Source organism: Mixophyes fleayi, chromosome 3 (genome assembly GCF_038048845.1).
Source record: "Mixophyes fleayi isolate aMixFle1 chromosome 3, aMixFle1.hap1, whole genome shotgun sequence".
Taxonomy (NCBI): domain Eukaryota; kingdom Metazoa; phylum Chordata; class Amphibia; order Anura; family Limnodynastidae; genus Mixophyes; species Mixophyes fleayi.
In genome coordinates this window covers 334,619,540-334,646,923 of record NC_134404.1, presented here as the reverse complement: position 1 = coordinate 334,646,923, position 27,384 = coordinate 334,619,540, and the positions used below count along the sequence as shown (strand labels likewise).

At 42.8% G+C, this 27,384-nt stretch overlaps 2 protein-coding genes across 6 annotated transcripts in view; both read left to right on the top strand.

Annotated features, from left to right (window-relative positions):
* TLR5 (toll like receptor 5) overlaps positions 1-12,445 on the top strand; it is a 32,381-nt gene extending 19,936 nt beyond the window's left edge. For all 3 annotated transcript variants that reach the window (XM_075204305.1, XM_075204304.1, XM_075204306.1), the window contains exon 3: positions 9,524-12,445. In XM_075204305.1, the coding sequence (XP_075060406.1) occupies positions 9,524-12,128 (2,605 nt within the window). In that variant the 3' untranslated portion in view covers positions 12,129-12,445. The remainder of the gene's footprint in view (positions 1-9,523) is intronic.
* Positions 12,446-21,073: 8,628 nt separating this feature from the next.
* DISP1 (dispatched RND transporter family member 1) overlaps positions 21,074-27,384 on the top strand; it is a 63,181-nt gene continuing 56,870 nt past the window's right edge. The window contains exons 1-2 of one of the 3 annotated variants that reach the window (XM_075204300.1): positions 21,074-21,156; positions 27,052-27,145. The gene's annotated coding sequence lies outside the window, so the exon portion shown is untranslated. Of the gene's footprint in view, positions 21,157-26,032; positions 26,317-27,051; positions 27,146-27,384 lie in introns of those variants that run through there. The other 2 variants (XM_075204302.1, XM_075204299.1) reach the window with 2 other exon arrangements.

The window sequence follows — 27,384 nt, the reverse complement described above, 5'->3', positions numbered from 1 at the left end:
GATTCAGCACAACACATACACAGGGTTTAATTCAATGTTTCAGAACAAGGTCCCTTTTAGAAGAGCATCCAGTGACTCATTGACTGACCTTCAGTGAATTCCCAGCACAGACAGAGGTGATGAGCCCAGCCAGCCAGGCTGCATGTGTTGGGGATTCATATGATTTTAAGTACAAATAGAAAACTCTCCTTACTGTAAATGAAAGAGAAACGTATTGTCCGCACCTAGGGAAAGGGCAGAGAGTCATCATTAGGTGGGTTACACACTGGCTGCTGGGAAGACAATGTCCTGATTGTGTCTGAGCACAGCGTGTATTGCTTAATAAGCAGAAGAGCCACAATTGTGCAATCCAAAGGAACACAGTTGCAATTAAAAAACAAACAATCTCTTATCATAGAAGTCAGGGGTATCTCAGTGTTTGCTCAACTTACTGTACTGCAACTATGTTATTTCTTTAATGTTTATAAAAAGGTTTTTATAGTTCATGTGGAGTGAGGCTGCTCTGTTTGCAGCAGGCTGCAGTTTGTTAGTCTGTTTGCAGAGCATCCACACCCATAAACCTTGATATGTGCAGGGGAGACTACATAGACATCTGGATGCAAAATAACGCACTGTGCATATTTCTAAATTACCTCCAGAAGTTAGTAGGTACAATCCTTTATGGATCTATTCTTATGCCTAGCTCAGAAGCGATGACTCTGGCTTCCATTGCTTCTGCCTGGACTTTCCTCTTGTTAGAGGTTATCCAGTGATGTCACATAGTGATGTCACACAGTGATGTCACAGGACTGCACACTGATAACGTGCTCAGTACACTGTCTGCATTATGCAGACAGTATTATGTCATCTCCTGTCGTAATAATTCCTGTAGCAATGGGCAGTTTCATGTAGTGCTGAATTCACCAGTTCAGAAACCCCCAAATTTTTGTATATGGTGTCTTGACAGGGCCGTTTCGTCCATGAGGTGAAACCATATCTCCCGTTTTAGGTGGGACAGTCCCGATTGAGTGCTCTGTCCCGACACCCTGATCAGGACAGCTTTGTCCTACAGGTGGGACAATTGGGAGGTATGGGCACCTCCCAACATTTCGGCAGTTGAACTCTGTACAGGGAGCATGGCCACATAACGATAGGGGCGAGGCCACATAACGATAGGGTGTGGTCAGCTAATGATAGGGGCGTGGTCACATGACAGTTGGGTGATCTAGCACTCTTGAAGTACTAGCCTGCCCTGTTATCTCGACCACTCCCCTCCGAACACCTTCATTGCCGTATGTATGACATCCATTCACCGCTGAACAGAGAATACTTCCCAACTTATCCCACCTGTGGGGCAATCCCTGATCGGGATGGCGGGAAAGAGACCCCAAATCGAGACAGACGCACCTAAATCGGGACGTATGTGAGGTTTAGGGATGTCTTATTCATTGCTGCTCACTGAAGGTTTGGTGGGGAGGTCAGTATGAGGCATCCTAGCTATTCAAAAGTGCTAAACACGCCACCAACGAGACTTGGACAAGACCCCCTGTTTCCATACCGGATTTCCAAATGTTGGGAGGTATGGTGAGATCCTTTTGTTATTTTGCACAATTCTAGGTTCTTATCTTGCCTTCTGGGTCCCTGTTCTCCCTCCGGTCCCTCTGCCAGCCTCAGCACTTCAAAATAATTGGTTGCCATAAAAAGACTGGTATGACATTAATCATCTGCACCTCCTACTGCAGTCTGCTTCTGCAGAACAGTGAAAAGTGCAATTAGAAATTGATGCATTCAGCCGTCCTCGTATCTATTCTGTTCTAGTTGTCGGTCACTGTCCTGCTAACACAGGGATTGTAAGAGGAAGCGAAAAATGAAGACACCACCAGTCTGCGACAATCAGTGATTGATGACCACGTGGATTGGTGGATGGGTTCTTGATGTAAGGGGCAGGGTTATGGAGGTAACGCAATGCTAAACACAATACTGTTTGGAGCTAGCAAAACATATACTACCAGCCAAACAAAACACAAATAAACATAAAGTAAAGTGTAAGTAGGACACACTATTGCAAATAAATAAATAAATAAAAATAATAATAGTAATAATACAATATAAGTAATTATACTATATTAAAAATAAATAATACCTTGTAAGTACCGTTTCATAGTTGCTAATTTTAACCAATTTCACCCAGGATTTAATGGTTTTCCCTGGTTGACCAATTTTTTTCGATATTCAGATTAGCCTAGGTTTGTGTAAAGCGTCATTATATTAGAAAAAAAGTTTCTGTATAAAGCTATTCTTTGTGCAGACAGACCTTTTTGCATTAGTAAGTCCAGCCAACGCTTTCTAGCATTTTAATATGGTTACAGATAATCTCAAAATCTTATCTTTGACATACAGTGCATCCGGAAAGTATTCACAGTGATTCACTTTTTCCACATTTTGTTATGTTACAGCCTTATTCCAAGTTGGAATAAATTCCTTTTTTCCCTCAAACTTCTACACACAATACCCCATAATGGCAACGTGAAATATTTTTGGGGAGATTTTTGCAAATTTATTAAAAATAATAAACTAAGTAATCACATGTACATAAGTATTCACAGCCTTTGCCATGGAGCTCAAAATTGAGCTCAGGTGCATCCTGTTTCCACTGATCATCCTTGAGATGTTCCTACAGCTTAATTGGAGTCAATCTGTGGTAAATTCAGTTGATTGGACATGATTTGCAGAGGCACACACCTGTCTATATAAGGTCACACACCTGACAGTGCATGTCAGAGCACAAACCAAGCATGAAGTCAAAGGAATTGTCCGTAGACCTCCGAGACAGGATTGTCTCGAGGCACATATCTGGGGAAGTGTACAGAAAAATATCTGCTTCTTTGAAGGTCCCAGTGAGCAAAGTGGCCTCCATCATCCAGAAATGGAAAACGTTCAGAACCACCAGGACTCTTACTAGAGCGGGCCGGCCGTCTAAACTGAGCGATCAGGGGAGAAGAGCCCTAGTCAGGGAGGTGACCAAGAACCCGATGGTCACTCTGTCAGAGCTACAGCATTCCTCTGTGGAGAGAGGAGAACCTTCCAGAAGGACAACCATCTCTGCAGCAATCCACCAATCAGGCCTGTATGGTAAAGTGGCCAGAAAGAAGCCACTCCTTAGTAAAAAGCACATGGCAGGCCACCTGAAGTTTGCCAAAATGCACCTGAAGGACTCTCAGACCATGAGAAACAAAATTCTCTGGTCTGATGAGACAAAGATTGAACTCTTTGCCGTGAATGCCAGGCGTCATGTCTGGAGGAAACCAGGCCCCGCTCATCACCAGGCCAATGCCATCCCTACAGTGAAGCATGGTGGTGGCAGCATCATGCTGTGGGGATGTTTTTCAGCGGCAGGAACTGGGAGACTACTCAGGATAGAGGGAAAGATGAATGCAGCAATGTACAGAGACATCCTGGATGAAAACCTGCTCCAGAGCGCTCTTGACCTCAGACTGGGGCAACGGTTCATCTTTCAGCAGGACAACGACCCTAAGTACACAGCCAAGATATCAAAGGAGTGGCTTCAGGACAACTCTGTGAATGTCCTTGAGTGGCCCAGCCAGAGCCCAGACTTCAATCCGATTGAACATCTCTGGAGAGATCTGAAAATGGCACCGACGATTCCCATCCAACCTGATGGAGCTTGAGAGGTGCTGCAAAGAGGAACGGGCGAAACTGCCCAGAGATAGTTGTGCCAAGCTTGTGGCATCATATTCAAAAATACTTGAGGCTGTAATTGCCGCCAAAGGTGCATCAACAAAGTATTGAGCAAAGGCTGTGAGTACTTATGTACATGTGATTTCTTAATATTTTATTTTTAATAAATCTGCAAAAATGTCCAAAAAACTTTTTTCACGTTGTCATTATGGGGTATTGTGTGTAGAATTTTGAGGGGAAAAAAGGGGAATTTATTCCATCTTGGAATAAGGCTGTAACATAACAAAATGTGGAAAAAGTGAAGCGCTGTGAATACCTTCCGGATGCACTGCACATGTTTGTGTATGTGAATAGATGGAATAACAAAATAAAGTAACAGAATGTTAAGGGACAAAGGGGCAGATTTATCAGTGTTCTAAAAAGGAGAAGTGGAGGTGTTGCCCATAGCAACCAATCAGATTCTATCTGTCCCTTATCTAGTACATTCTAGAAAACGATACCTAGAATCTGGATGTTATGGGCAACAATGTAACGCAAGAAGTTAACAAAAAACTACAGAGTTACAGCATGATGCAAATATACTGTACTATACTATACCTTGGTTGCAGAATAAAAAACAGAGAGTTATAGTTAATGGAGTACATACACAGGAGGGAACGGTTACCAGTACCCCAAGGATCTGTACTTGGACCAGTGCTTTTTAATACTGTTATTGGTGACATTGCAAATGGTATTGAAGGGAAGATATGCCTCTTTGTAGATGACACAAAGATATATATGCAACAGGGTAGACACACCAGGAGGGGTAAAACAAATGATTGATGATCTAGGTAGACTAGAGAAATGGTCAAAGAGTGACAACTACAGTTTAATGCCAAAAAATGCAAAATCATGCACCCGGGACTCAAAAGCCCAATAGCTAAACATAGTATTAATGACACTATAATAGAAACTACTGAGGAGGAAAGGGATCTAGGAGTCACTATTTCAGGTGACTTAAAGTCAGGTAAGTAATGTAACAAAGCAATGAGGAAGGCAAATCAGATGCTTGGTTGTATAGGGAGAGGAATCAGTAGCAGAACGAAAGAAGTAATAATGTCACTGTATAGGTCATTGGTACGGCCTCATCTAGAATACTGTGTTCAGTTCTGGAGAAGGATATAAATACATTACAGATTGAACAAAGAAAGACAACTAAAATGGAGAAGTATTAGAACACGAGGACATGTACTGACACTGGGGGGAAGAGAAGTATTAGAACACGAGGACATGTACTGACACTGGGGGGAAGAGAAGTATTAGAACACGAGGACATGTACTGACACTGGGGGGAAGAGAAGTATTAGAACACGAGGACATGCACTGACACTGGGGGGAAGAGAAGTATTAGAACACGAGGACATGTACTGACACTGGAGGGAAGAGAAGTACTAGAACATGAGGACATTTACTGACACTGGGGGGAAGGAAGTATTAGAACACGAGGACATGCACTGACACTGGGGGGAAGAGAAGTATTAGAACACGAGGACATGTACTGACACTGGGGGGAAGAAAAGTATTAGAACACGAGGACATGCACTGACACTGGGGGGAAGAAAAGTATTAGAACACGAGGACATGTACTGACACTGGAGGGAAGAGAAGTACTAGAACACGAGGACATGTACTGACACTGGGGGGAAGAGAAGTATTAGAACACAAGGACATGTACTGACACTGGGGGGAAGAGAAGTATTAGAACACGAGGACATGTACTGACACTGGGGGGAAGAGAAGTATTAGAACACGAGGACATGTACTGACACTGGGGGGAAGAGAAGTATTAGAACACGAGGACATGTACTGACACTGGAGGGAAAAGAAGTACTAGAACATGAGGACATGTACTGACACTGGGGGGAAGAGAAGTATTAGAACACAAGGACATGTACTGACACTGGAGGGAAGAGAAGTATTAGAACACGAGGACATGCACTGACACTGGAGGGAAGAGAAGTATTAGAACACGAGGACATGCACTGACACTGGGGGGAAGAGAAGTATTAGAACACGAGGACATGTACTGACACTGGGGGGAAGAGAAGTATTAGAACACGAGGACATGCACTGACACTGGGGGGAAGAGAAGTATTAGAACACGAGGACATGTACTGACACTGGGGGGAAAAGAAGTATTAGAACACGAGGACATGCACTGACACTGGGGGGAAGAGAAGTATTAGAACACGAGGACATGTACTGACACTGGGGGGAAGAGAAGTATTAGAACACGAGGACATGTACTGACACTGGGGGGAAGAGAAGTATTAGAACACGAGGACATGTGCTGACACTGGGGGGAAGAGAAGTATTAGAACACGAGGACATGTACTGACACTGGAGGGAAGAGAAGTATTAGAACACGAGGACATGCACTGACACTGGGGGGAAGAGAAGTATTAGAACACGAGGTCATGTACTGACACTGGGGGGGAGAGAAGTACTAGAACACGAGGACATGCACTGACACTGGGGGGAAGAGAAGTATTAGAACACAAGGACATGTACTGACACTGGGGGGAAGAGAAGTATTAGAACACAAGTACATGCACTGACACTGGGGGGAAGAGAAGTATTAGAACACGAGGACATGCACTGACACTGGGGGGAAGAGAAGTATTAGAACACGAGGACATGCACTGACACTGGGGGGGAAGAGAAGTATTAGAACACGAGGACATGTACTGACACTGGGGGGGAAGAGAAGTATTAGAACACGAGGACATGTACTGACACTGGGGGGAAGAGAAGCATTAGAACACAAGGACATGTACTGACACTGGGGGAAGTAGGTTCAGAGGAAATGTGAGGAAAAACTACATCACAGAAAGGGTAGTGGGTAAGTGGAATAGCCTCCCATCAGAAGTGGTAGAGGCTAATACAGTAGAGCAATTTAAACATGCTTGGGCTAGACATAAGGATATCCTTACAAAGAACTAACGGTCAAATAGGTTTTGAGTTTACCACAGGTTAAAAAATAGGCAGACTAGATGGGCCACGTGGTTCTTATCTCCCGTCAAATTCTATGTTTATATATTTAGCAGCTTTATTTTTCTTGTGTTCAAGATCAACCCCAGCCTTCCCACCTCCACTTCTGATGAGCCAGTCTGTTCGCACAAGGCAGCAGTATCATAGTGATTGACACTGCTGGCATCTGTACTTACGAGGACAGCAACTCTTCAGTGATCGCAAAACACATAGTAATAGTTAATATTTGAGCTGTTATATATAGCGACCACTGGAGGTGATGTTTTCTTTCCGATGTGTGTAAGCCTTTTTATACTGTGTAGCAAGCAGTGAATGACTCCCACTTAATGCAAAGTTCTATAATACAGCATAGAACAAAGTTCTATAATACAGCATAGAACAAAGTTCTAGAATACAGCATAGCAATAAAAAGTACATGGCTGTTATGGGAATAATGACAAATGAGAGGGCTGGGGAGCGGCTTAGATTAGATTACTGCTTTATTGTCATACATGGTCTGTCACGCCATTTAAAATACAGCAGACAATGAGAACAGTGATTCTTTCCTGCCCTGGATGTTTGACAAAGTAAATTGGCAGCATTCGTAGGTAACTGGTAAATGAGACCGAGAAACACACAACTGAAAGCTCTTCAAAAAGCAGGTGGTGAAACATTACAGATTGGTGATTAAAGAGAACACACATCAATAGCTACATCTATCCGCAGCACAATGTCGGTAGATCCGCAGACATTCTAAAGCAGGTAGACGGGTGATTCCTGATGGTCACGTTTTATTCCAGCGTTGGCCAGACTGGGTCAGGACACCAGCTGTCCCGTACAGAAGCACCGTCGGTATCTGCTACAGCGGGACAAAGACAAAGTTGACATTTGCTTGAGAGGCAAAAGGTGGGAGCTGGTCCCAAGTTTGGGATTATTTTCCTCTCTAGCAAATGTCAACTTTGCCTTTGTCTTACCGTAGCAGATGCTGACGTTTCATCGTCAGCATCCATTGTTCTAGTCTTGTAAATCGTAAAGTAGTTGAGACAAACAGCCAGTCATTCTGATACTGTTCATGGAGCAAATGTTCTGTGCATATAATGTCTGGAGACAATCTAGCAAGATACTGGAATTACTTTATATGGGGGGGGGGGGGGTGTTATACAGTGTAGCACTGTTGAAATAGTGAAATCCTTTATCAATGCCCTATAGCAGGTTAAAACAGAACAGACAGGCTGAGCGAAGCAGCATAAATCAGTAAGATGTTGTATTTTGTAGAGGAACTCAAATGTTTGGGCGTGTTCTGCCCTTAATTAGTAAAGAATTTCAATCATACATACCAACTCTCCCGGAATGTCTGGGAGACTCCCGAATTCCGGGTAGGTTTCCCGGGAGAGCTGGCAATTCTCCCGCATCTGCCAGCATGGAGGGGTGTATGGGTGGAAGGGGTCGGGCCGTCGCGATTCGCGTCATTTTGGCCCCGCCCCCAGAGATGTAATGCCTGCTTTGAACAGGCATACATTACTGGGGGGGGCAAAATGACGCAGATCATGAAGCCCCGTGCCCTTCTGTCCTCCCTTCACACCCCTCTTCAGTGATCTCCCGGAGAGAGCCTGTCAAAAGTAGGTAAGTATGATTTCAATATTAAGCAACATTGTACAAACGTAGTGCCGAGTACTAGCTAGAAACTTAGGTAAGGCTGTGCCTACTACACGGATTATCATTTTTGTTACACCGTTTTTCCGTCCTTACCCCCTCCCCTCCCCCGACACCACGAGGAACCCCGATGTCTACATTAAATAATTGTATTCTACCACTAATTACAATCATTCTGGATTTTTTCCCCATAATCTGATTTAAAGAAATAAGGGAAATGATGACTTAAGGGACAATTTCTCTCATCTAGGTTTGGGCCTATGTGATTTTTCCATAAATCCCGGCCTGCCTGGATTTAAATATGTTGTTTCTTAAGTCGCTCTTGTTGTGCATCACAGCTAACGTCTATGAACCAAACTTAACCACATCCCGTTCATTGTTGGACTGGGAGATGCTCAGAGACCCACCACTAAACAGAGAATACACGTTAGACTCTCCATCCAGAAATAGGATGATCTGGTAAATTTTATGACCAGTGGAGGCCAGACGCCAGCTATATAAAATAAATAGATTTAACCTACAAATAGTTGAAGGATAGGTCCATCAGACAAGTGGCATTAGGTCCAAAGATACATATTTTCCTATGAGATTTAGCTTAGAAGAAGCAGCACTGCCTGTTTTCCTGTGGAGTGATACTATTTATTTTGGTTGCTCTGGATAGCAAACACCCATGCAGCTTTTGCCACTGGATCGGTGGTCGGGTGGCAAGTGCACGAGGGGATGTGGAGATATGGTCGTGGGCCTGCCTCTGCTGTGCAAGGTCCCCATGGGGGCGGTCCTCAAGACACTGCGGGGGCGGTGCCATGATTACACAAATCGTGTCATTAAGCCCCTCCTCTGCCCAGGACGACATCTGCTCTTCCGGGAGTCCCAGAAATCTGTGAGTCTCCCGGACATTCTGGAAGAGTAGGCAGGTATGTTGCATTTACAGGTATGATCTAACCGCCTGGTCTGGAAAGCTACTTTATATCATGGAATATCATTATGATTTTAAACGCAACTGTAATATTTAATATTACTCCAGTATTGTTTTGCTAAAAGTTAGAATGATGAAAATGGGTTTAGTACTAATTAAAAGGATTCTCATGAAAACAATAATATTGTTATACAGTATTGTTAAATGTGTTATCTATACATTCAACTACAACATGCTAACAGGCTGTCTCTTTTTCCTGTCTTTTAGGCAGATCATGTTTTATCAGCTGGTACTTCTCTTTGGAGGCCCTTTCTTCGTCTACAGCAACGCGTTTCACTGTGAGATTATTGGGCCAACAGCCTGGTTTGCTTTCTGTGAGCTCACTCAGATTCCTGAAATACCCGTTAATACTACATCTCTGTTTTTAACCTCTAATTACATTCATGAAGTCAATTCCTCGTCTTTCCCACCACTGGAGAACTTGAAAGTATTGAAACTTGACCTTCAGAAGACTGAAAAGCTAACACTTCAGAAGAACAGCTTCCGAAATTTACCAAACCTTATTATGATAGATCTGACCAATAATGGAATTCTGGTACTGGATCAAGATGCTTTGGTGGGGTTATCAAAACTGCAGATTATTCAGTTAGGCTTCAATAGTTTAAACGGCTCCATTCTGGAAAATAACTATTTCAGGGACTTGATATCTTTGGAATACTTGGACCTTTCATGGAACAATATAACGTATCTCAAACCAAATCCCTTGTTTTATTATTTACATCACTTTCATCTTTTAGACTTAAAAGATAATAAAATAAACAGAATTTGTGAAGGAGACCTGCACAGCTTTCAGTACAAAACCTTTACTGTCATGGACCTTTCATTTAATAGGCTTGATCTCTTTGACGCCCGTATCTTGGAACAATGTGGAAATCCATTTCGAAATATTTATTTTGATACACTAAACCTTTCTAACAATTACTTTGGCCAAGCTACAAAATCGTGGTGCGATGCTTTAAACGGAACCAAATTTAAGCAGCTGAAACTAGGCAGACATGGAATGGGAGCTGGATTTGGGTACAAAAATATAAAAGATCCAGATAATTCCACGTTTGTGGGACTAGCGAACAGTAATCTTCAAATTCTTGATGTATCCGGCGGATCGATTTTTGCGCTGAAACCATATCTCTTCGGAAATCTTTCCGATCTGCTGCTTCTCGATCTCTCCAATAACAAAATAAACCAAATTGAACGAGACACTTTTCAAGGTCTTCACAAACTTGAACATCTCAACATGTCCCATAACCTGCTGGGAGAAATATATAATGATGCTTTCGCTGGGCTCACAAACTTACTGCAGATTCATTTGCACAACAATCACATTGGCCAAATCGCCGATCATGCCTTTACAAACCTTCCCAATTTACAGTTTGTGCACCTACGTGACAATGCATTGAAAAGTATCACATTTTGTGACACTATGCCGCTGGTGATGTTCATAAGTTTGAGGGACAACAAACTGAGATGTATTGACAGCGTAGAAGTGAGATCCACAACTGTTGACTTGGCAGAGAATCAGTTGGAAAATCTCGGTGACTTGCATAGGATTCTACATATCCCTTTAGTTCAACATATCTCCCTGAGAAGAAATCGATTGTCCACTTGTTTCCCCTTTAACTATCGCATTTCACAAAATAATTCACTTGTGTACCTGGACCTGTCTGAAAACATGATCCAATTAGTTTGGGAAAACAACCAATGCCTGGACGTGTTCTCAAATCTTTCCTTACTTCAGAATTTAATGCTCTCAAACAACCATCTTAAATTACTTCCAGATGGATTATTTGCTGGCCTAACCTCCTTGAGATCTCTTAACTTATCATCTAACAGCTTCACGAATCTTACAACGGTTACTTTTCCCGACAGTCTGGAGACTTTAGATATATCCAGGAACCAGTTACTTTCACCCAACCCAGAGGTATTCTTTACACTACAAGCCCTTGACATAACGGATAACAAGTTCATCTGTGATTGTCCACTTGTAAATTTTCTGATATGGTTAAATCAAACTAACACCACCCTCCTGGGGTCCAAGCAAGACTTGTACTGCGTTTATCCTGAACGTCTACAGTTCTCTCCACTTTCGTGGCTTGAATTTGAAGACTGCGACGATGAAATTAAGTTAACATCACTCAGGTTCTCTTTGTTTGTCCTCACCTCGTTTGTCATTGTGGCTTTTATAACATCTGTGATTGTGTACAATCACTTCCGAGGGATTTTCTATGGGCTGTACAAGAGAATGATCAAGTCTATACTAGACGGGAGAGTGCAAGAGGACGACATGTGCACGTATGATGCTTACTTGTGTTACGCCCGTAAGGATTTTAAGTGGGTTGAAAGGGTCTTTCTCAAGAACCTAGATTCTGAGTACTGCGACAAGAACCGATTCAACCTGTGCTTTGAGGAAAGAGATTTCATTCCAGGGGAAGATCACATTGTAAATATTCGTGACGCCATTTGGAACAGTAAGAAAACCATTTGCGTCGTGACTAAGCAGTTTCTTCAAGACGGATGGTGCGTCGAAGCGTTCAACTACGCCCAAAGTCGCTACTTTACCGATTTGAAGGATGTACTCATCATGGTGGTGGCTGGCTCACTCTCACTGTACCAGCTGAGGAAGTATAAGCCAATCCGGGCGTATATACAAAGGTGTCAGTATTTGAAGTGGCCCGAAGAGTACCAGGACGTAGACTGGTTTCTGAGCAGACTGTCTTACAAAATGCTGAAGGAGGACAAAGTAGAAAAGAGAGTCTCAAAAGTGACATCAAAAGGTTCCACGCTGGAATTACAGCAAATAGCAACCATTTCATGAGCTACTCCACGGAATGAATGTATCCACAGCAGTTTGATTTACCTGCTCTATGGTCCCTCCCCCTCTCCACAAGACACTCCTCTGGCTCACCTTGACTATAACCTTGACACCTTTTTGAGTACTATTGTTTGTTTGTTTTTTGTTTTGTTTTTGTTTTTTTAAAGAACATGTTGGGAAAAAAATGAACTTTTGGGGGTTTGTTGCCATGATACCATAGTTGGGATTTGAAGAAGAGAAGCACTTTGCCAAATGTGAATGTATGTCCATTTTATACAATTGTTTCCCAGTCGGGGGCGAAAAAAACATATTGAAGTATTTTTCTTTGTTGTTGTTTGATCCTTATATGCCAAAGAGACCTCTCGTATAGCACTTCAGTCCTTGCTTGCATTAGTGCTATCAACCAGTATGAACGTGGGACGATAAAATGTAATTTCTCTGCAAGATGCTTTGGGGCTTGTTCAATACCAAGATGTACAGGGTAGTAATGGCCTGTGATCTAGGACATTTCCATCAGATATTAGCTTTTAGCAGTCTAGCGTTATCAGATTAGCGAACACTGAAACTCGATTAGTTGCTATGACAACCATTTGAGTTGGAGAATGGGGCACAGTGCACACTGGAAGGGGCGTGGTCAAGCTTCATAGGGGTGTGGCCTTTCCTAAAAACTCTCTTCCAATGCAGCGTGCACCAGTTGCAGTTGCCCGCGACACCAGCTCACCGATGTCCAATGAACCGGACATAACTACCAACCTTTAGGTGAGACAGAGCCATCCAATCAGGACTGTCCCTTCTTAATCAGACAGTTGGGAGGTACACTGTAGGTTTCAATACAATGTTCTTTTGCACCGTGTTATAAAATAAGCCCTAATATGTATATTGTGATGATATCTTCTGTTACTGTGTTGCCACTGCTAAATTCAATACCTCATTTTGTCCTATTTTCTATGTATTAGTCAAAGTGGACCCGTCACCTGTAGGCAGCGGAAGCAGCCATTTTGTGAGCTAGACCAATATGAATGGGAGCGCAGACTAGCAGTTCCCTAGCAACCTAATCGGCGATGATGATGGGATGGTTTCCAATACATTAGTAGACAGCGCTCTCCTGAATATTGGTTCAGCTCACAAAATGGCTGCCCAGTTGCGTGCAGGCGACAGGTGTATTTTAAGAAATCTATAGGACATTACAATATTTGCATGTATTGTGTGTGTATACATTTTCTAGTACAGACTGAAGAAATTCAATCTTATTTTTTACATCTGTTAAATAAAAAATATATTCTATTTATTAAAAAAAAAAAAAAAGTTGATTTTAATTTTGCACTTATGATAAGGAAATGTCATACCGCTTATTCTGAGGTAAATGAAATATGGTTTAGTGGTCTCAGTTAGGCTCGGTACACACTGAAGCTATTTCATCCAATAATCGGGCAAATCAGCCGACCGTTCGGTCGGAAGTCGGGTTAGTGTGTAAAGTGACACGATGATCTAAAGTCTTGCCAAAGTGCCGATTGTCGGCTCATTTGGTTGTTCGTACTGTTTAATATTTTCCGACCAATACACCGTATGTAGTGTGAATAATTTTCCGATCGATCCTCGACCAAGTGCCGATAGTCCTTCGAACTCCTTTTGTGTGTATGTTAATTTCTGATGCCTGTACCAGTCCCAAGTGCCGATAGTCCCACCTCACTCATTTTGTAATTAGGTGCTTTTAGCGGTAAAGCAATAGCAGGTGTTTATTGCATTGATGCGTATAGCATATGTCTGCCAGTTTAATTATAAACCTTTGTCAGTGTAGTCTTATTACAAAGTTTTATTTCTATGTGTATCGCTTATGCCTTATGAACGAACGTACAATGTACACGTGAGGTTTGGGGGTGGTTACTATTGAACATGCTCTGCCCCTTATTTAAATTTCTTGGGGATATCGTTACATAATCGTTTAAGTGTATAAATTTCTAATCTTTGCTCACGACAATATGGCGGTGAAGAGTCGCTTTGCAGACGGTCGGTCTTTCGTTAATCATCTAAAACGTGACCAGTGTATACGCATTAATCGTTCGAGCGATCGGACCTTTGGTCAAAGGGAAAGTCGTTGTAGATAACAAGTCCGTCGGAAAATTCTTCAGTGTGTACCTAGCCTAAGTGTTAGTATTACGGAAATCGAGGCGGCACGGGGCAGATCACAATGGAGGTGGAGGCCATTCATTGCCGCGTACACCATATGCAGAGATGTTTCCCAACCACTTGAACTGCCGGACAGAGTTGTCTCCTCAAAGCGAAACTTGCTGAAGGGTGCAAATATTCACTGGACAAACATTATTGCAATGCAAGGGGTGCAAATGCAAAAAATACTGCCTACTTTGGCATGCAGCATACAAATACCGGACAGCTTTATTTTTACACTGTGATTTACAGCTGAGACAGGACACACCCCTCTCCCATCTCTCCGCACATTTTACATTTTTTACCCCCTTGCAGTGCAACATGGTTTAAATAAGATGCAAAATTGCAATTTCTAGGTGTATTCACCCCTAACTCAAATGAGACTCCTACGGGTAAATGTATGAATGTCCGGTTTTTTTAAATCGGCGACTTTGTAGTGAAAATTGAAAGCGGCGATGGCTTGTAAAGGCAAACTTGCTTTTACAAGCCATCGCCGCTTTAAATTTTATTGAGCCTAATTCATTAGGAGTAAATACGGGTAGAAGATGCAATTTTGTGCCTCTCAGCAATATCAGTTGAAATGATAAAACCTCTAGAACCACTTTTCAAGGTTTTCCAAGGAACGCTATATGTTCCAGAGTACTCAGTTACCCCCAGATCTTAAGTCGTGGCAGCAGAGGCTTATTAAGTCTAGATATTGCTAAGTGGACAGGACACAGCAGGAGGCGGAGGTGGAGACTATATGAATCCAAGAAACAGGCTGGTGGCAGGCAAAGGCCAGGTCCAATAAGCGGTTGAAATCAGTTCAGGCAGAGGTCATTAGCAAGTCTGGTAATCAGGCCGAGGTCAGGACAGGCAAAGGTCATTAGCAAGTTCGGCAATCAGGCAGAAGTCAGGACAGGCAAAGGTCATTACAGAGTCCGGTAATCAGGCCGAGGTCAGGACAGGCAAAGGTCATTAGCAAGTTTGGTAATCAGGCCGAGGACAGGGCAGGCAAAGGTCATTAGCAAGTCCGGTATTCAGGCCGAGGTCATGGGAGGCAAAGGTCATTAGCAAGTCCGGTAATCAGGCCAAGGTCAGGACAGGCAAAGGTACTTAGCAAGTCCGGTAATCAGGCTGAAGTCAGGGCAGGCAAAGGTCATTAGCAAGTCTGGGTAATCAGGTCGAGGTCAGGGCAGGCAGAGAACAGCAAATCCAAAAACAAGCTGAGGTCAAGGGCAGAAGAAAGAAGCAGATCCCAATATACCGTCTGGGTCATTACAGAAGATCAATACAGGATATCCAGACAAAGCACACTGGTTCAGACTATCACCTGTATAGATGGTAAAATGGTAAGGTCGGGGAACCAATGAAAGGAGCCCAGCCTAATGAATGAAACTTGCGCAGGAAGCTTGTCAATGAAAGGTGAAACCTGCCAGGTGGACTAGATGCCAGCAGCACACAGAGAAGACGTTGGTTGCCAGAGGAAGGACTAGGAAACCAGGTCGGCCGACAGCGGTGCCGCACCTGACTCTAACAGTACCTTGGTAAACCCATGTCACGCTGCAAGGCAAATATAAAATGTGCAGACAGATTTAGAGTTGGCATGTTTTAGCTCAACTCTAAAGTGCAAAAATAAAGTTGGGCAAAAAAAAAATTGCACCCCTGCATCACAACATGGTTTGTCCTTTAGCTTGATTTGCTCCTATCTCTAAAGAAAGCCCATTGTATTCTACTGTTCCTTTCAAATAAATCAAAATGAAAGTGAATACAGAAAGAATAGAACGGAGCAACAAATGTATTATTATTTACTGACAGTTATATAGCCCCAGCATATTCCACCGCGCTTTAGAATTGAGCGGGGAGAGAACAACCTGTAGCCAATCAGATCTCTGGAATGTAACGGCAGCAGAAGATGATTGGCTGATCCTGTGGGAGACAGTGTCCCATCCACTCCTGTGATTCTATTAGTCGGGGCTACCTAGAACAGGGGGAAGAGAACGGGGACAAGTAGGAAGCTTTAAAGAAGATATATGAATTGACATAAATATTGTATTTTTCCTCTTTACTGATAACCCTGTCAGCTTAGTATTTATATGCCTTTGTCTCTTCCTCGCCTCTCACCCTGTCTCCAGCAGAGAGTTGAATGGAATCTACCATCCAGTAATGAACCAGAAGACTCATCTGCTGAGAGATGCATCCTAATTAGAGTTAAAGGTATCTTAGATCAGATGGTTTTCAGACGTACATTTTACACTGCGGCGCCTGAAGTCAATCACTGAAAGTGGTAAATGATAAATGCAATGTACTATAATAACGTAACGTTATAAATGTGGATTGGGAGACAATGACATCGCTGTGCTGTTCCCACTGGTTATTTCTATCTATGGTGGTCCAGGGACCCCCCACCCCCCTCCTGCCACTGAGCACAATGTTAAAATGTGTGAGAGATACAGGTTGATTAAAGATCAGTGAATCGGCTTGGTCTAGTTAAGGAGACGGGTCTGGCTTACCCCCTGCCAGCCGGGATGTACAGACACGTATGGAGAGGGGGAGCAGTGCCCCATGTAAACCACATTATTTGAGAATCTGAGATTCTTCTGTGAGTAACATCTGTGCATCTTCACTGCCGTCTAGTAATGTGTAACAGCACTATAAGAGCCACTATTGGGCAATACCCACTACTTTCCGTAAAGATCCTTCTCTATTACTGCAAAGCGCCAGTTACCTGCTGAATTTGTTAGACCCAAGGATAAGAGCTCACACTCTAATCCGTCCCCCCCCCCCCGTCCCCCGTCTGTCCTGGGTTGGATCTGGCTATAGCAGTGTGCTGGGGGATTTCTCTGTGTGTTTGTTCCTTTTAGGATAACCCCACCCTTTCAAGCACCTGCTATGAGCCTATAAATTTATGGGCAACTTCCACTTCTGAATTTGTCTGAGAGGCATGTTGGTGTCAGTAGCTGAAGGGCAGTGCTGGTGCTGGATTGCTGTTTGGAGGCTTCTGGGGTACCTCTTGGTATGTTAGCTCACAATTTAAAAACATACAGATGTATGGCCCAAATATATGGGACTCTCATTGTTTAGATTTAGGACCACCCTGTTAACAAAAACGCCATGGAGTGGCGGATGGCTTAAACATACTTTTGCAAATGTGTGCAACTAAGACTTGTGCATTTTTATTTACAGTAGAAATAGCAGGTCTTTTGCTGGCTATAGCAGTGTGCTGGGGGATCTCTCTGTGTGTTTATTCCTTTTAGGATAACCCAACCCATTCAAGCACCTGCTATGAGCCTATAAATTGATTGAGCAACTTTGACTTCTCTACTGGTTTGGATCTAGTTAACTCTCTGCCTACGACCCAGCAGTCCTGATTCTAGGTAAGCGGTCAAGAGGAACCAGGCGCAATCTCCAGCAAAGAGGTGCTGCAGCAGCTACGCCCAACATCAAGCAGTAAGCGGTTCCAGGTACCGCTGAAGAAGCCTAATGGTGGCAGCGACTACCCGCCTACAACTGGGAGTGTTCAGAAGTGGCAAGATACTGGTGCTACGAGGAATCCCATGGCGAATTGGTAAAACCTCTTACCCAGTGAGGCAGGGTGGCAGAGTGAGCACATCCTGTCATAGTGTCAGTGAAATATTAACTTATTTATACTTTATTTGTATATTCAGGGTCATAGGGTCCTCGGTCCACAATACCGTGGCAACTGGGGTCCGTAATCATCTTATTACTGGGCAGCACAGTTGGCTTAGTGGTTAGCACTTCTGCCTCACAGCACTGGGGTCATGAGTTCAATTCCCGACCATGACCTTATCTGTGTGGAGTTTGTATGTTCTCCATGTGTTTGCGTGGGTTTCCTCTGGGTGCTCCAGTTTCCTCCCACACTCCAAAGACATACTGGTAGGTTAATTGGCTGCTATCAAATTGACCCTAGTCTCTCTCTCTCTCTCTCTCTGTCTGTGTGTATGTATGTTAGGGAATTTAGACTGTAAGCCCCAATGGGGCAGGGACTGGTGTGAGCGAGTTCTCTTTACAGCGCTGCAGAATTAGTAGCGCTATATAAATAGCTGATGATGATGATTATAACTCACTGATTCACACTTGCAGTCTACTTTGACGATTCTGATTGCTAAGAGCGGATTCTATAACCTATAGTTATATTTCAGTTGATACTGAGTATGAATCTAATTTTACACATAACGGGTCTGAGTCATTAAGGAAAGTAAAGCATTAAAAAGGAGTAACTTTGCGCCTGGGCAAAACCATGTTGCATTGGAGGGGGAGGTGAATTTCAAATGTGGGGACAGATTTATAGTTGCGGTAGGAAATGTCCTAGAACAACTTTAAATTTCAGCGTAAAAATAAAGCTATTGGGTATTTGTGTGTTACATGAAATAACAGCCAGTATTTATCTTATGTGCAAAATAATAAACTAATTTGCACCCCTTGCATTATAACATGGTTTGTCCCGGAGAAAATTTACTCCTTTTTTTGCCTTACTTTCCTTAATGACTCAGGCCCAACAAGGGTGCAAGATAAAATAGGCATCTAAGCCCAATATGATAAAGAGCAGAAACTTATTACATGCAAAGGGGTTATGTGGACTCTTAAACAGCAACACATGAGATAATGATTAACTGGCTTAATACGACACTACTGACAAACGATGCTGTCTGTAAACTAAGGTACAGACATCTGAGGCACTAATCTGATGTGTGAAAGCCATAATTGGCATTCAAGCTCAGTACAATGACTATTAGAGGCACATCGCACGTTCCACATAAGAGCTAGACAGAGCCGTGTAGCAGCACGTTGCAATATAATTAATATGGTCTCTATCAGGACAGATTTAGATAATACAACGGCGCTGCAGATGGGGGTGGGCTGCAACTCGTGAAGTTAATTGAAAACCCGCACACCAAAGAGAATAATCTGATGCTTTGATATAATCAGCGTCTCTACTCAACATTGCTGCAAAAGAGACGACTGTTGCGGCTTGTAAATTAATGTTCCTACGTCTCCGAGGACAATCTGATGTGTGAAAGATATAACTGGCATCCGAGCTCGGTAAGATGAACAGTAGAAGTACATTGTCTGCTTTACAAAGGAGCGAGCCAGACCCTTATAAAACATCAGTACATTGTAATATGTAGGAACAACCTATAGAACACAACAATACTGTGCAGAAGAAGGGGCGTGGGCATGTCGTAGTAGGGGCATGGCTGAGGTGCAAAGGGGTGTGTCCAGCCCACCACCACCCCAGAGGGCTGCCCAATACATACTCCCCTCCCCAGAACATTCCCACCTGCGGGGCCGAATTAAGGGAATTGAGGCCCCTGGGCTAAGGGGGCCTCCATTCCCCCGTGAGGCCCCCCCTGTGAACCCTCCCCGCTGTGAGGCCCCCCCGTGAACCGCCCGCCGCCCCCCCCCCCACCCCAAGCACTTACCTTTTTCTGTCACTGCAGTCCTTCCGCTGTAAGCTCCTTACTGAGGAGATCTTGTGAGAGTGAGACTCACGAGATCTCCTCAGCACAGCGAAGGGACTACAGTGACAGCGCTCAGCAGCATTGATCGGGCCAGGGGCGCCCCCGCAACGATCAATAATGCCGCTGAGCACTGTCAAGAGCCCCCTGGATGCCCGAGGCCCCTGGGCTGTAGCCCAGTTAGACCTCGGGTTAATCCGGCCCTGCCCGCAGGACAAACATGTTCACAGGCGGGACAGAGCCCTAAAAGAGTCCTAAAATCTTGACTGTCCTGCTGAAGTCGGGTAACAAATTTGACAATAAAGCAGGAAAGAGATGGGGCCGCAGACGAAGGCTCGTAGGGCCGTATGTGGCCCTAGAGCCACCTGTTTCCCATCAATGCTCAAGAGAATAATTTGACGCCACTATACAATTAGAAAAGGGAAGGAAGCTAAATAGAAATTAAATGTTGAAAATAAATAGATTCATTGGTGAATGGACTATAAAGTAACATACAGGCGAGTCCATAATTTTGCCGTCTGTCTTATCCTATACATGTACACATGTCATCATCATTATCATTTATTTATATAGCGCCAACATATTCCATAGCGCTTTACAATTGGGGACAAACACAGTAAACTAATAAACAAACTGGGTAAAACATAAATCTATGTAGAGGAGTGGTAGAAAATAGAACCGTACAATAAAAATGGCAGCCCACTAGAAAACTGAGCATTAATAGGATAGGCAAACATAAGCATATAAAACCCATATACAATTGAAAAAAAAGTCTTAGAAATAAAAGACAAACAATACGCAGACGGTCACTGTAAGATCATTGCAGATGCTTCTGCATAATAGTTGTTAACGCACCATTTGTCATTTTACTCTATCAAACTTTATTTTATTTTGCTGCTGTTTTTACTTTACAATCCATTCGGAGCGAATGGTTTTAATGCATACCAATAAAATTAGATATTTTAATCAAGCCCTGTTTGGGAATTGTACAGGATATTTAGTTTTGGTTAATTAGAGATAGCACCCCAGATAAATAAACATAAAAAATAAAGTAGGATAAGATCAGGGGAAACAGCGGATACTAATAAGATTTAAATTGAAACCTGAAGCTGGGTATACACTAATGCAATTATCATGCAGATCACACAATAAACGACCATTCGGTCAGATATTGCATTAGTGTGTACACTCCCCCGATCATGTTTTATCGTACCAAAGCTCCTCGCATCTGTTGATTTGGTTTTCTAAACTTCCTAGAAATCACGATGAACGATGGAACGACGTCGTGTAAATGTGGAAGTGTGTACGCACTAACCACCAGCAGTGTAGGCAGATATCTGTAGACTGTACAGAGTCACCATCTCTTCAGCAGATGGGTATGACAGATGAAGATCACAGATCTGAAGGTAAATCGTGTATAGTGTGTACACAGGGATCTGCACGGTCCTCGGGACTTTCAATGGTTTGCAAAATTGTTACAGAAATTGCATCTGAAGTAAAATGCAATATCGTGTTCCCAGTTTAACGGCTGCGGTGGAAAATCATAATCATCATCATTTATTTATATAGCGCCAACATATTTTGTAGCACTTTACAATTGGGGAAAAACATAATAAACTAATAAACAAACTGGTTAAAACAGACAGATGAGAAGGCCCTGCTCGCAAGCTTACAATCTATAGGACAATGGGAGTTTGATACATGAGATTAAGTCTACATTTGCAGTCGGCCCAGCCAGACAGCAAAGTTAAAAGTGACTCTTAAGCTAAATGATCCTGTCACACAACAATGTTGGTCAAGGGGTAGTTGTATAACGGGTGGTAATAGCGTAATGTAGTGAGGTTAAGAGGGTGGTTGAGGAATATTATAAGCTTGTCTGAAGAGGTGGGTTTTCTGAGAACGCTTGAAAGCTTGTAGACTAGAGGAAAGTCTTATTGTGCGAGGGAGAGAATTCCATAGATTGGGTGCAGCCCGGAAAAAGTCCTGTAACCGGGAATGGGAGGATGTAATGAGGGTGGATGAGAGACGCAGATCTTGTGCGGAACGGAGTTGCCGAGTTGGGAGATATTTTGAGACAAGAGAGGAGATGTATGTTGGTGCAGCTTTGTTGATGGCCTTGTTGGCTAGTAAAAGTATTTTATATTAGATTCGGTAGAAGTTCTTAGTAGTCGTGCTCTTTAAGAAGGATAATAAACATCTGAACATACATAGACCATCTTCTACACACATCTTCTCAGCCTATTGTACTTCATGTGTCTGGTTAAAAGCGTTGCCAATCTCCTGGGGAAGGATACAATATACCTCTATTCAGCAGGGTGTAAGGTCTTGTTTTCAGTGCTAGAAAATATCTCTGTTCCATTTACTGAGATCGAGATGATCTTTACTCTCCGTCACTGGTATTACGTCTACACAGCCAATGACTTGTTCTCCAGAGACAGCAGCGGAACACAGTGACCGTCTCTGATGTCAGCCCGACATAGAACAAATGGTTTAATTCACTAACGTGGACTTGTTTCTTTGTAATACAGTTGTGATCGCAGTTCCTCTGAGACAGCAAACGTAAATCCACTTTCTTTTATGACGACAGGACTAGGAGACGTGCAGCCTTCCCAGGTGTCGTTCCAGCTCTAATTTATGCTGTTATCCTACTTCATGAAAATACATGCTACTGATTGAGTGTACTTATAAATTGATAGCACAGATGTAATATGCAGACAAATGACATATGATAGTGAGCACAAATGAAAGACTACACAAAATACTATACTTTCTGTCTAATGCCACATCACAATTTTTATATATATATATATATATATATATATATATATATATATATATATTCATTTAAAGTATACATATAGGATAAACATTGGGGCAGCACAGTGGCTCAGTGGTTAGTACTTCTGCCTTACAGCACTGGGGTCATGTGTTCAATTCCTGACCATGGCCTTATCTGTGAGGAGTTTGTATGTTCTCCCCGTGTTTGCGTGGGTTTCCTCCGGGTGCTCCGGTTTCCTCCCACACTCCAAAAACATACTAGTAGGTTTATTGGCTGCTATCAAAAATTGACCCTAGTCTGTGTGTGTCTGTGTGTGTGTGTGTATGTGTGTCTGTGTGTGTTAAGGACTGTAAGCCCCAATGGGGCAGGGACTGATGTGAGTTCTCTGTACAGCACTGCGGAATTAATGGCGCTATATAAATAAATGGTAATAATAATAATAAATAATATAGTATACTATGGTCAGCAAATTATACTCTACAATGCATAAATTGCTTGACTGGAAGGTATTGCCTATAAGCCCACCTTAATCATGGGGGTAATACAGAAGCATTCAGCAATAAGGAACATACGTTAGATCATCAGTAAATAATGCAACAATAGGCTGGGTACACACTACAGGTTTTTACCCGATTATCGTGCCAATCACACAATAAATGACCATTATATCCAATATCGCAGTAGTGTTTACGCTCCCACGATCAGCGATTATCATTCAAAAGGCCATCGTGGAAGAGGATAGATGGTCTATTGTGAAATACAGCTTCAGGTGGCTCAGTGGTTAACACTTCTGCCTTACAGCACTGGGGTCTTGAGTTCGATTCCCAACCATGGCCTTATCTGTGTGGAGTTTGTATGTTCTCCCTGTGTTTGCGTGGGTTTCCTACGGGTGCTCCGGTTTCCTCCCACACTCCGAAAACATACTAGTAGGTTAATTGGCTGCTATCAAATTAACCCTAGTCTGTCTCTCTGTGTGTGTATTAGGGAATTTAGACTGTAAGCTCCAATGGTGCAGGGATTGATGTGAGTGAGTTCTCTGTACAGTGCTGAGGAATTAGTGGCGCTATATAAATAGCTGATGATGATGATAATGATAGATTTGCCCTTTTCTATAATGCATCATGAACATTGAATGTAACACCCGAATGGTGACTGAATTAGCATCCTGGGTAAGGTTCAGTAATATTGACACTGTACAAATATAGAGAGTTCCTAATTTCAGATCAGAGAGGAAGATGGAAAGAACAGATTAGCTTTAGACTTCACTGCTGGGCTGTCCCCTGTCTCGTGAGAAGAAATAAAGTCTGCAGACGGTGACGTCCTCGTAGTGTCCAGTGACTACATTGGAGGGGATACAATCACCTTCAAACACTACAATATTTGGAATTGTGATGGGGTGTGACCCCCTTGGCCACCCCATAAGGAGGCGTGGTCCCGTCATATGGGGGAATTCCCTTCCTTGAAAATACTGTTGCACTGCTGCATGTATTCACTCACAGCTCCCCTCCCGGGTGAGGCAGAGAACCCCTCCAAGTCAGAGTTGTCCACATAGGTTTACATAGCTCCTAACCGGTCTGTCCCCGACAGTGGGACATGGGCGTGGCCATGTTGTACAGGGGGTGTGGCCTTGGTGTGGTGGGGGTGTGGCCTTGCCCCCAGAGCGCTCCCTCCTATATACTGTAGTTGCTTTACAGATGGCTAAACCTGGGACAATGAAAACGAGCGAGAGGCCGGTGCTGTTTAATGTGGTTGTGGTGTTCTACACGGTCAATGATATATATGGAAAATTGGTATTTTAACTAATTTTATCTAGAATCATATACAATGCAGACCCCTATGATTAGTATTTAATGCAGTGTCTGTTACAACACAGAAATCAGTCTGGTGGACAATTTACAACACGGAGAAAATTCTAGTGAACAATTTTACAATTCTGAGAACATTCTAGTGACCTCTATACACTATATACTCTATACTATACTCTATGTGTGTGTAACCATGTAACCCTGAAATAAGACACAGACACTCATATTTTTGGCAAATTAAAGGTCGCAGTTTATTTAGATATTAAACCTTCACAGTGGCGGTGAGAGCATAGCAGTCAGCTTCAACCAAAAACCGTAGGGAGCAATCCCTTAACCACTAAACCCAGACTCACATCTTTACTATTGGCCGATGCTAATCTGGCATCAACGTGACTGCTCCCTTCTAGACTCGGCATCGCCGTGCCCAGCAAAGCGCAGCAAGAGACCCTCTGTGCAGAAAGGGTCAAGAGTCACGTTACTTCGAAAGGGGCAGTGACGAGCGGCCAATCAGGGTAGCACCTTCGACTAGTCATCGACTGCACAGCTCTCCTACCCATAAAGGAAGGAATGGTTAAACAACTTAAACTATAATCCTAAGTGAGGTGGGTGGGAGGTACCAGCGACGATCAGGAACAGACAGACCCAGCATCCTCTGGTCATTAAATTTATACGGATTTAAAAAAACTCCCAGTGGAATATGTGTAATACATTGAACATTCTAGTGACCTCTATGTAAGACAGAAAGCATTCTAGTGATCTCTGTGTAATACATAAATCATTCTAGTGGCCTTTGTGTAATGCATAAAGCATTTTAGCAACCACTATGCAATACGTAGAGAAATCTAGTGACCAATTTACAATTCATATTTTCTGTGTGAAGGGACAGGCAGAACTACCAATGTTTAAAAATACAAAACAGAGAACATGTGATAGGTGAATAGAGCATCATAGGTTGTGTGTCTACAGGCTCCAGATATGTAAACTCACATCTGGTGAAATAGATCACTTTGACAGGGAAGAATAATGTCTGAGAAGACTACCAAAAGGAACTTATATATAATAAATATATGTCTAATTTCGTTTCTTACCACTAGATGGCACTACATAAAAGCTCACAGAGCTCTCTCCCATTGCACTATTATATATATATATATATATAGTGTTAGTGACTATTATATATATATATAGTGTTAGTGACTATTATATATATATATATATATATATATATATATATATATATATATATATATAGTGTTAGTGACTATTATATATATATATATATATATAATGTTAGTGACTATTATATATATATATATATATATATATATATATATATATATATATATATATATATATATATATAGTGTTAGTGACTATTATGTATATATATAATGTTAGTGACTATTTATATATGTATATATATAGTGTTAGTGAATCTGGACACAATCTACATTCAGTTTATGTACAGTTACATCTCTGTGTAGTATGTGGGGACTATCTGCTTAATCACCAGACCTCTCCTACAGCGGTGCATGTTTGGGCTCTAACGCGTGGGGGCGCCACAACTCCCTAAAAGTTCCTGCAAGTCACACACAAAGCGCCCATTCATGAGACTTATATGGACTCTGGGTTTCCCTGCATTGCTCTGGCAGGTGCTGCAGCAGGGAAGGGGTTACAGCAGGGTAATGAGGGAGGAGGTGCCAGTGGCTCTGGTGGGGGAGATCTGCAGCCTGATGATTGCAGAGCACTAGGGGGACTGTGAGTGAGCCCTGTCCTCAGGCAGCCAGGATAATACATTGGATTATTGCAGTGTGACACAGGAAGCACTCCATAGCTTCCCGTGCTGTGATCAGAGGAGGAGCTGATCCCTGGCTGCTGCTGTTGCTGATACAGAGCTGGACTGGAGCACAAGGGGGATAAGGGGGTGACTAGCCCCCCACCAGCAATCAGCATGAACCTACAGGACATCCCAGCATCTGCAGGTATTGCCATTGGGGGGGGGGATCAGGGGGCACTGCGGGGGTCCCCTCTCAAAGTCAGGTCTGGACACAGACAACAAACTTCTTTTTTTGTGTTGCAACTATCCAGAGAAACGTGCAACAGCTGCAGGCAGCACAATGACACCAACACAGCTTGTTATACAAACCTGACACTGCCACAGTCCTCTAACTCTCATGCAGACAAGGTTCTAGCAGGAAGTCTGTAATATATAATATATAGAGATATGAACCCTTGTTCTGCAGTGGTTGTTCCCCCTGACAATGAGTTACTTATTGTGTGATACTTTGTATATTTATTCACCAAGTGGCTGATAGATGCTGATATTTCTTAGCAGGGTGGGAAAGAAAAATATTTTCTCATCAATTCAGTTTTGTAAATGCAAATTAAGGCTGCTGGGGGAAAGCAATGGAAAAAAATATAATATTTACAGGTCATGCATTGTGTTTCATTTATAAATCTAAGAAGGTTTAATGGAAAGCATTAAGGGGACTTTATTTTTCAGGCTTCAAAAATGTATTCATTGGATATGAGAGTTAAAATGTTGCAATTCTAATAAACAGTCCAGCAACTTAAATGCAAAACCTTTTTTTTCTTTGTTTTGGCAACAGTTCACTTTAATGCCGATAGTCTTATTGTACGCACTCCTCCTGGTGAGCTTGTAGGCGAGGATGGTACCCTCCATACACCTGGTTAAATATTTACCGTTTGTTTCCTAGGTGACGGTGCTATCTGGCTGCACGCCTGGTGATCTGTTCCGCGCTTACCTTGACCCTGGCATAACTAAGGATCCACCCCGGACATTCCTGGCAGGTACAGCGTGCTTCTTACTGATATGAGTTACATGGCGTAGATCTAATGCGCTCATTGTCGGGTAATTGCAGCTCCCGATTCTGTTTCTGCATATAAAACAAAATTCTTTACAAATACCTTCACGATATATATCTACCAGCTCAGATATAACGTCCACACCTCATTCCAGACCAGCGTTATCAGGGCTGTAAACCTTTAACTATGCTGCTCCTTATTTATGAAACTTGCACAGAATCTAA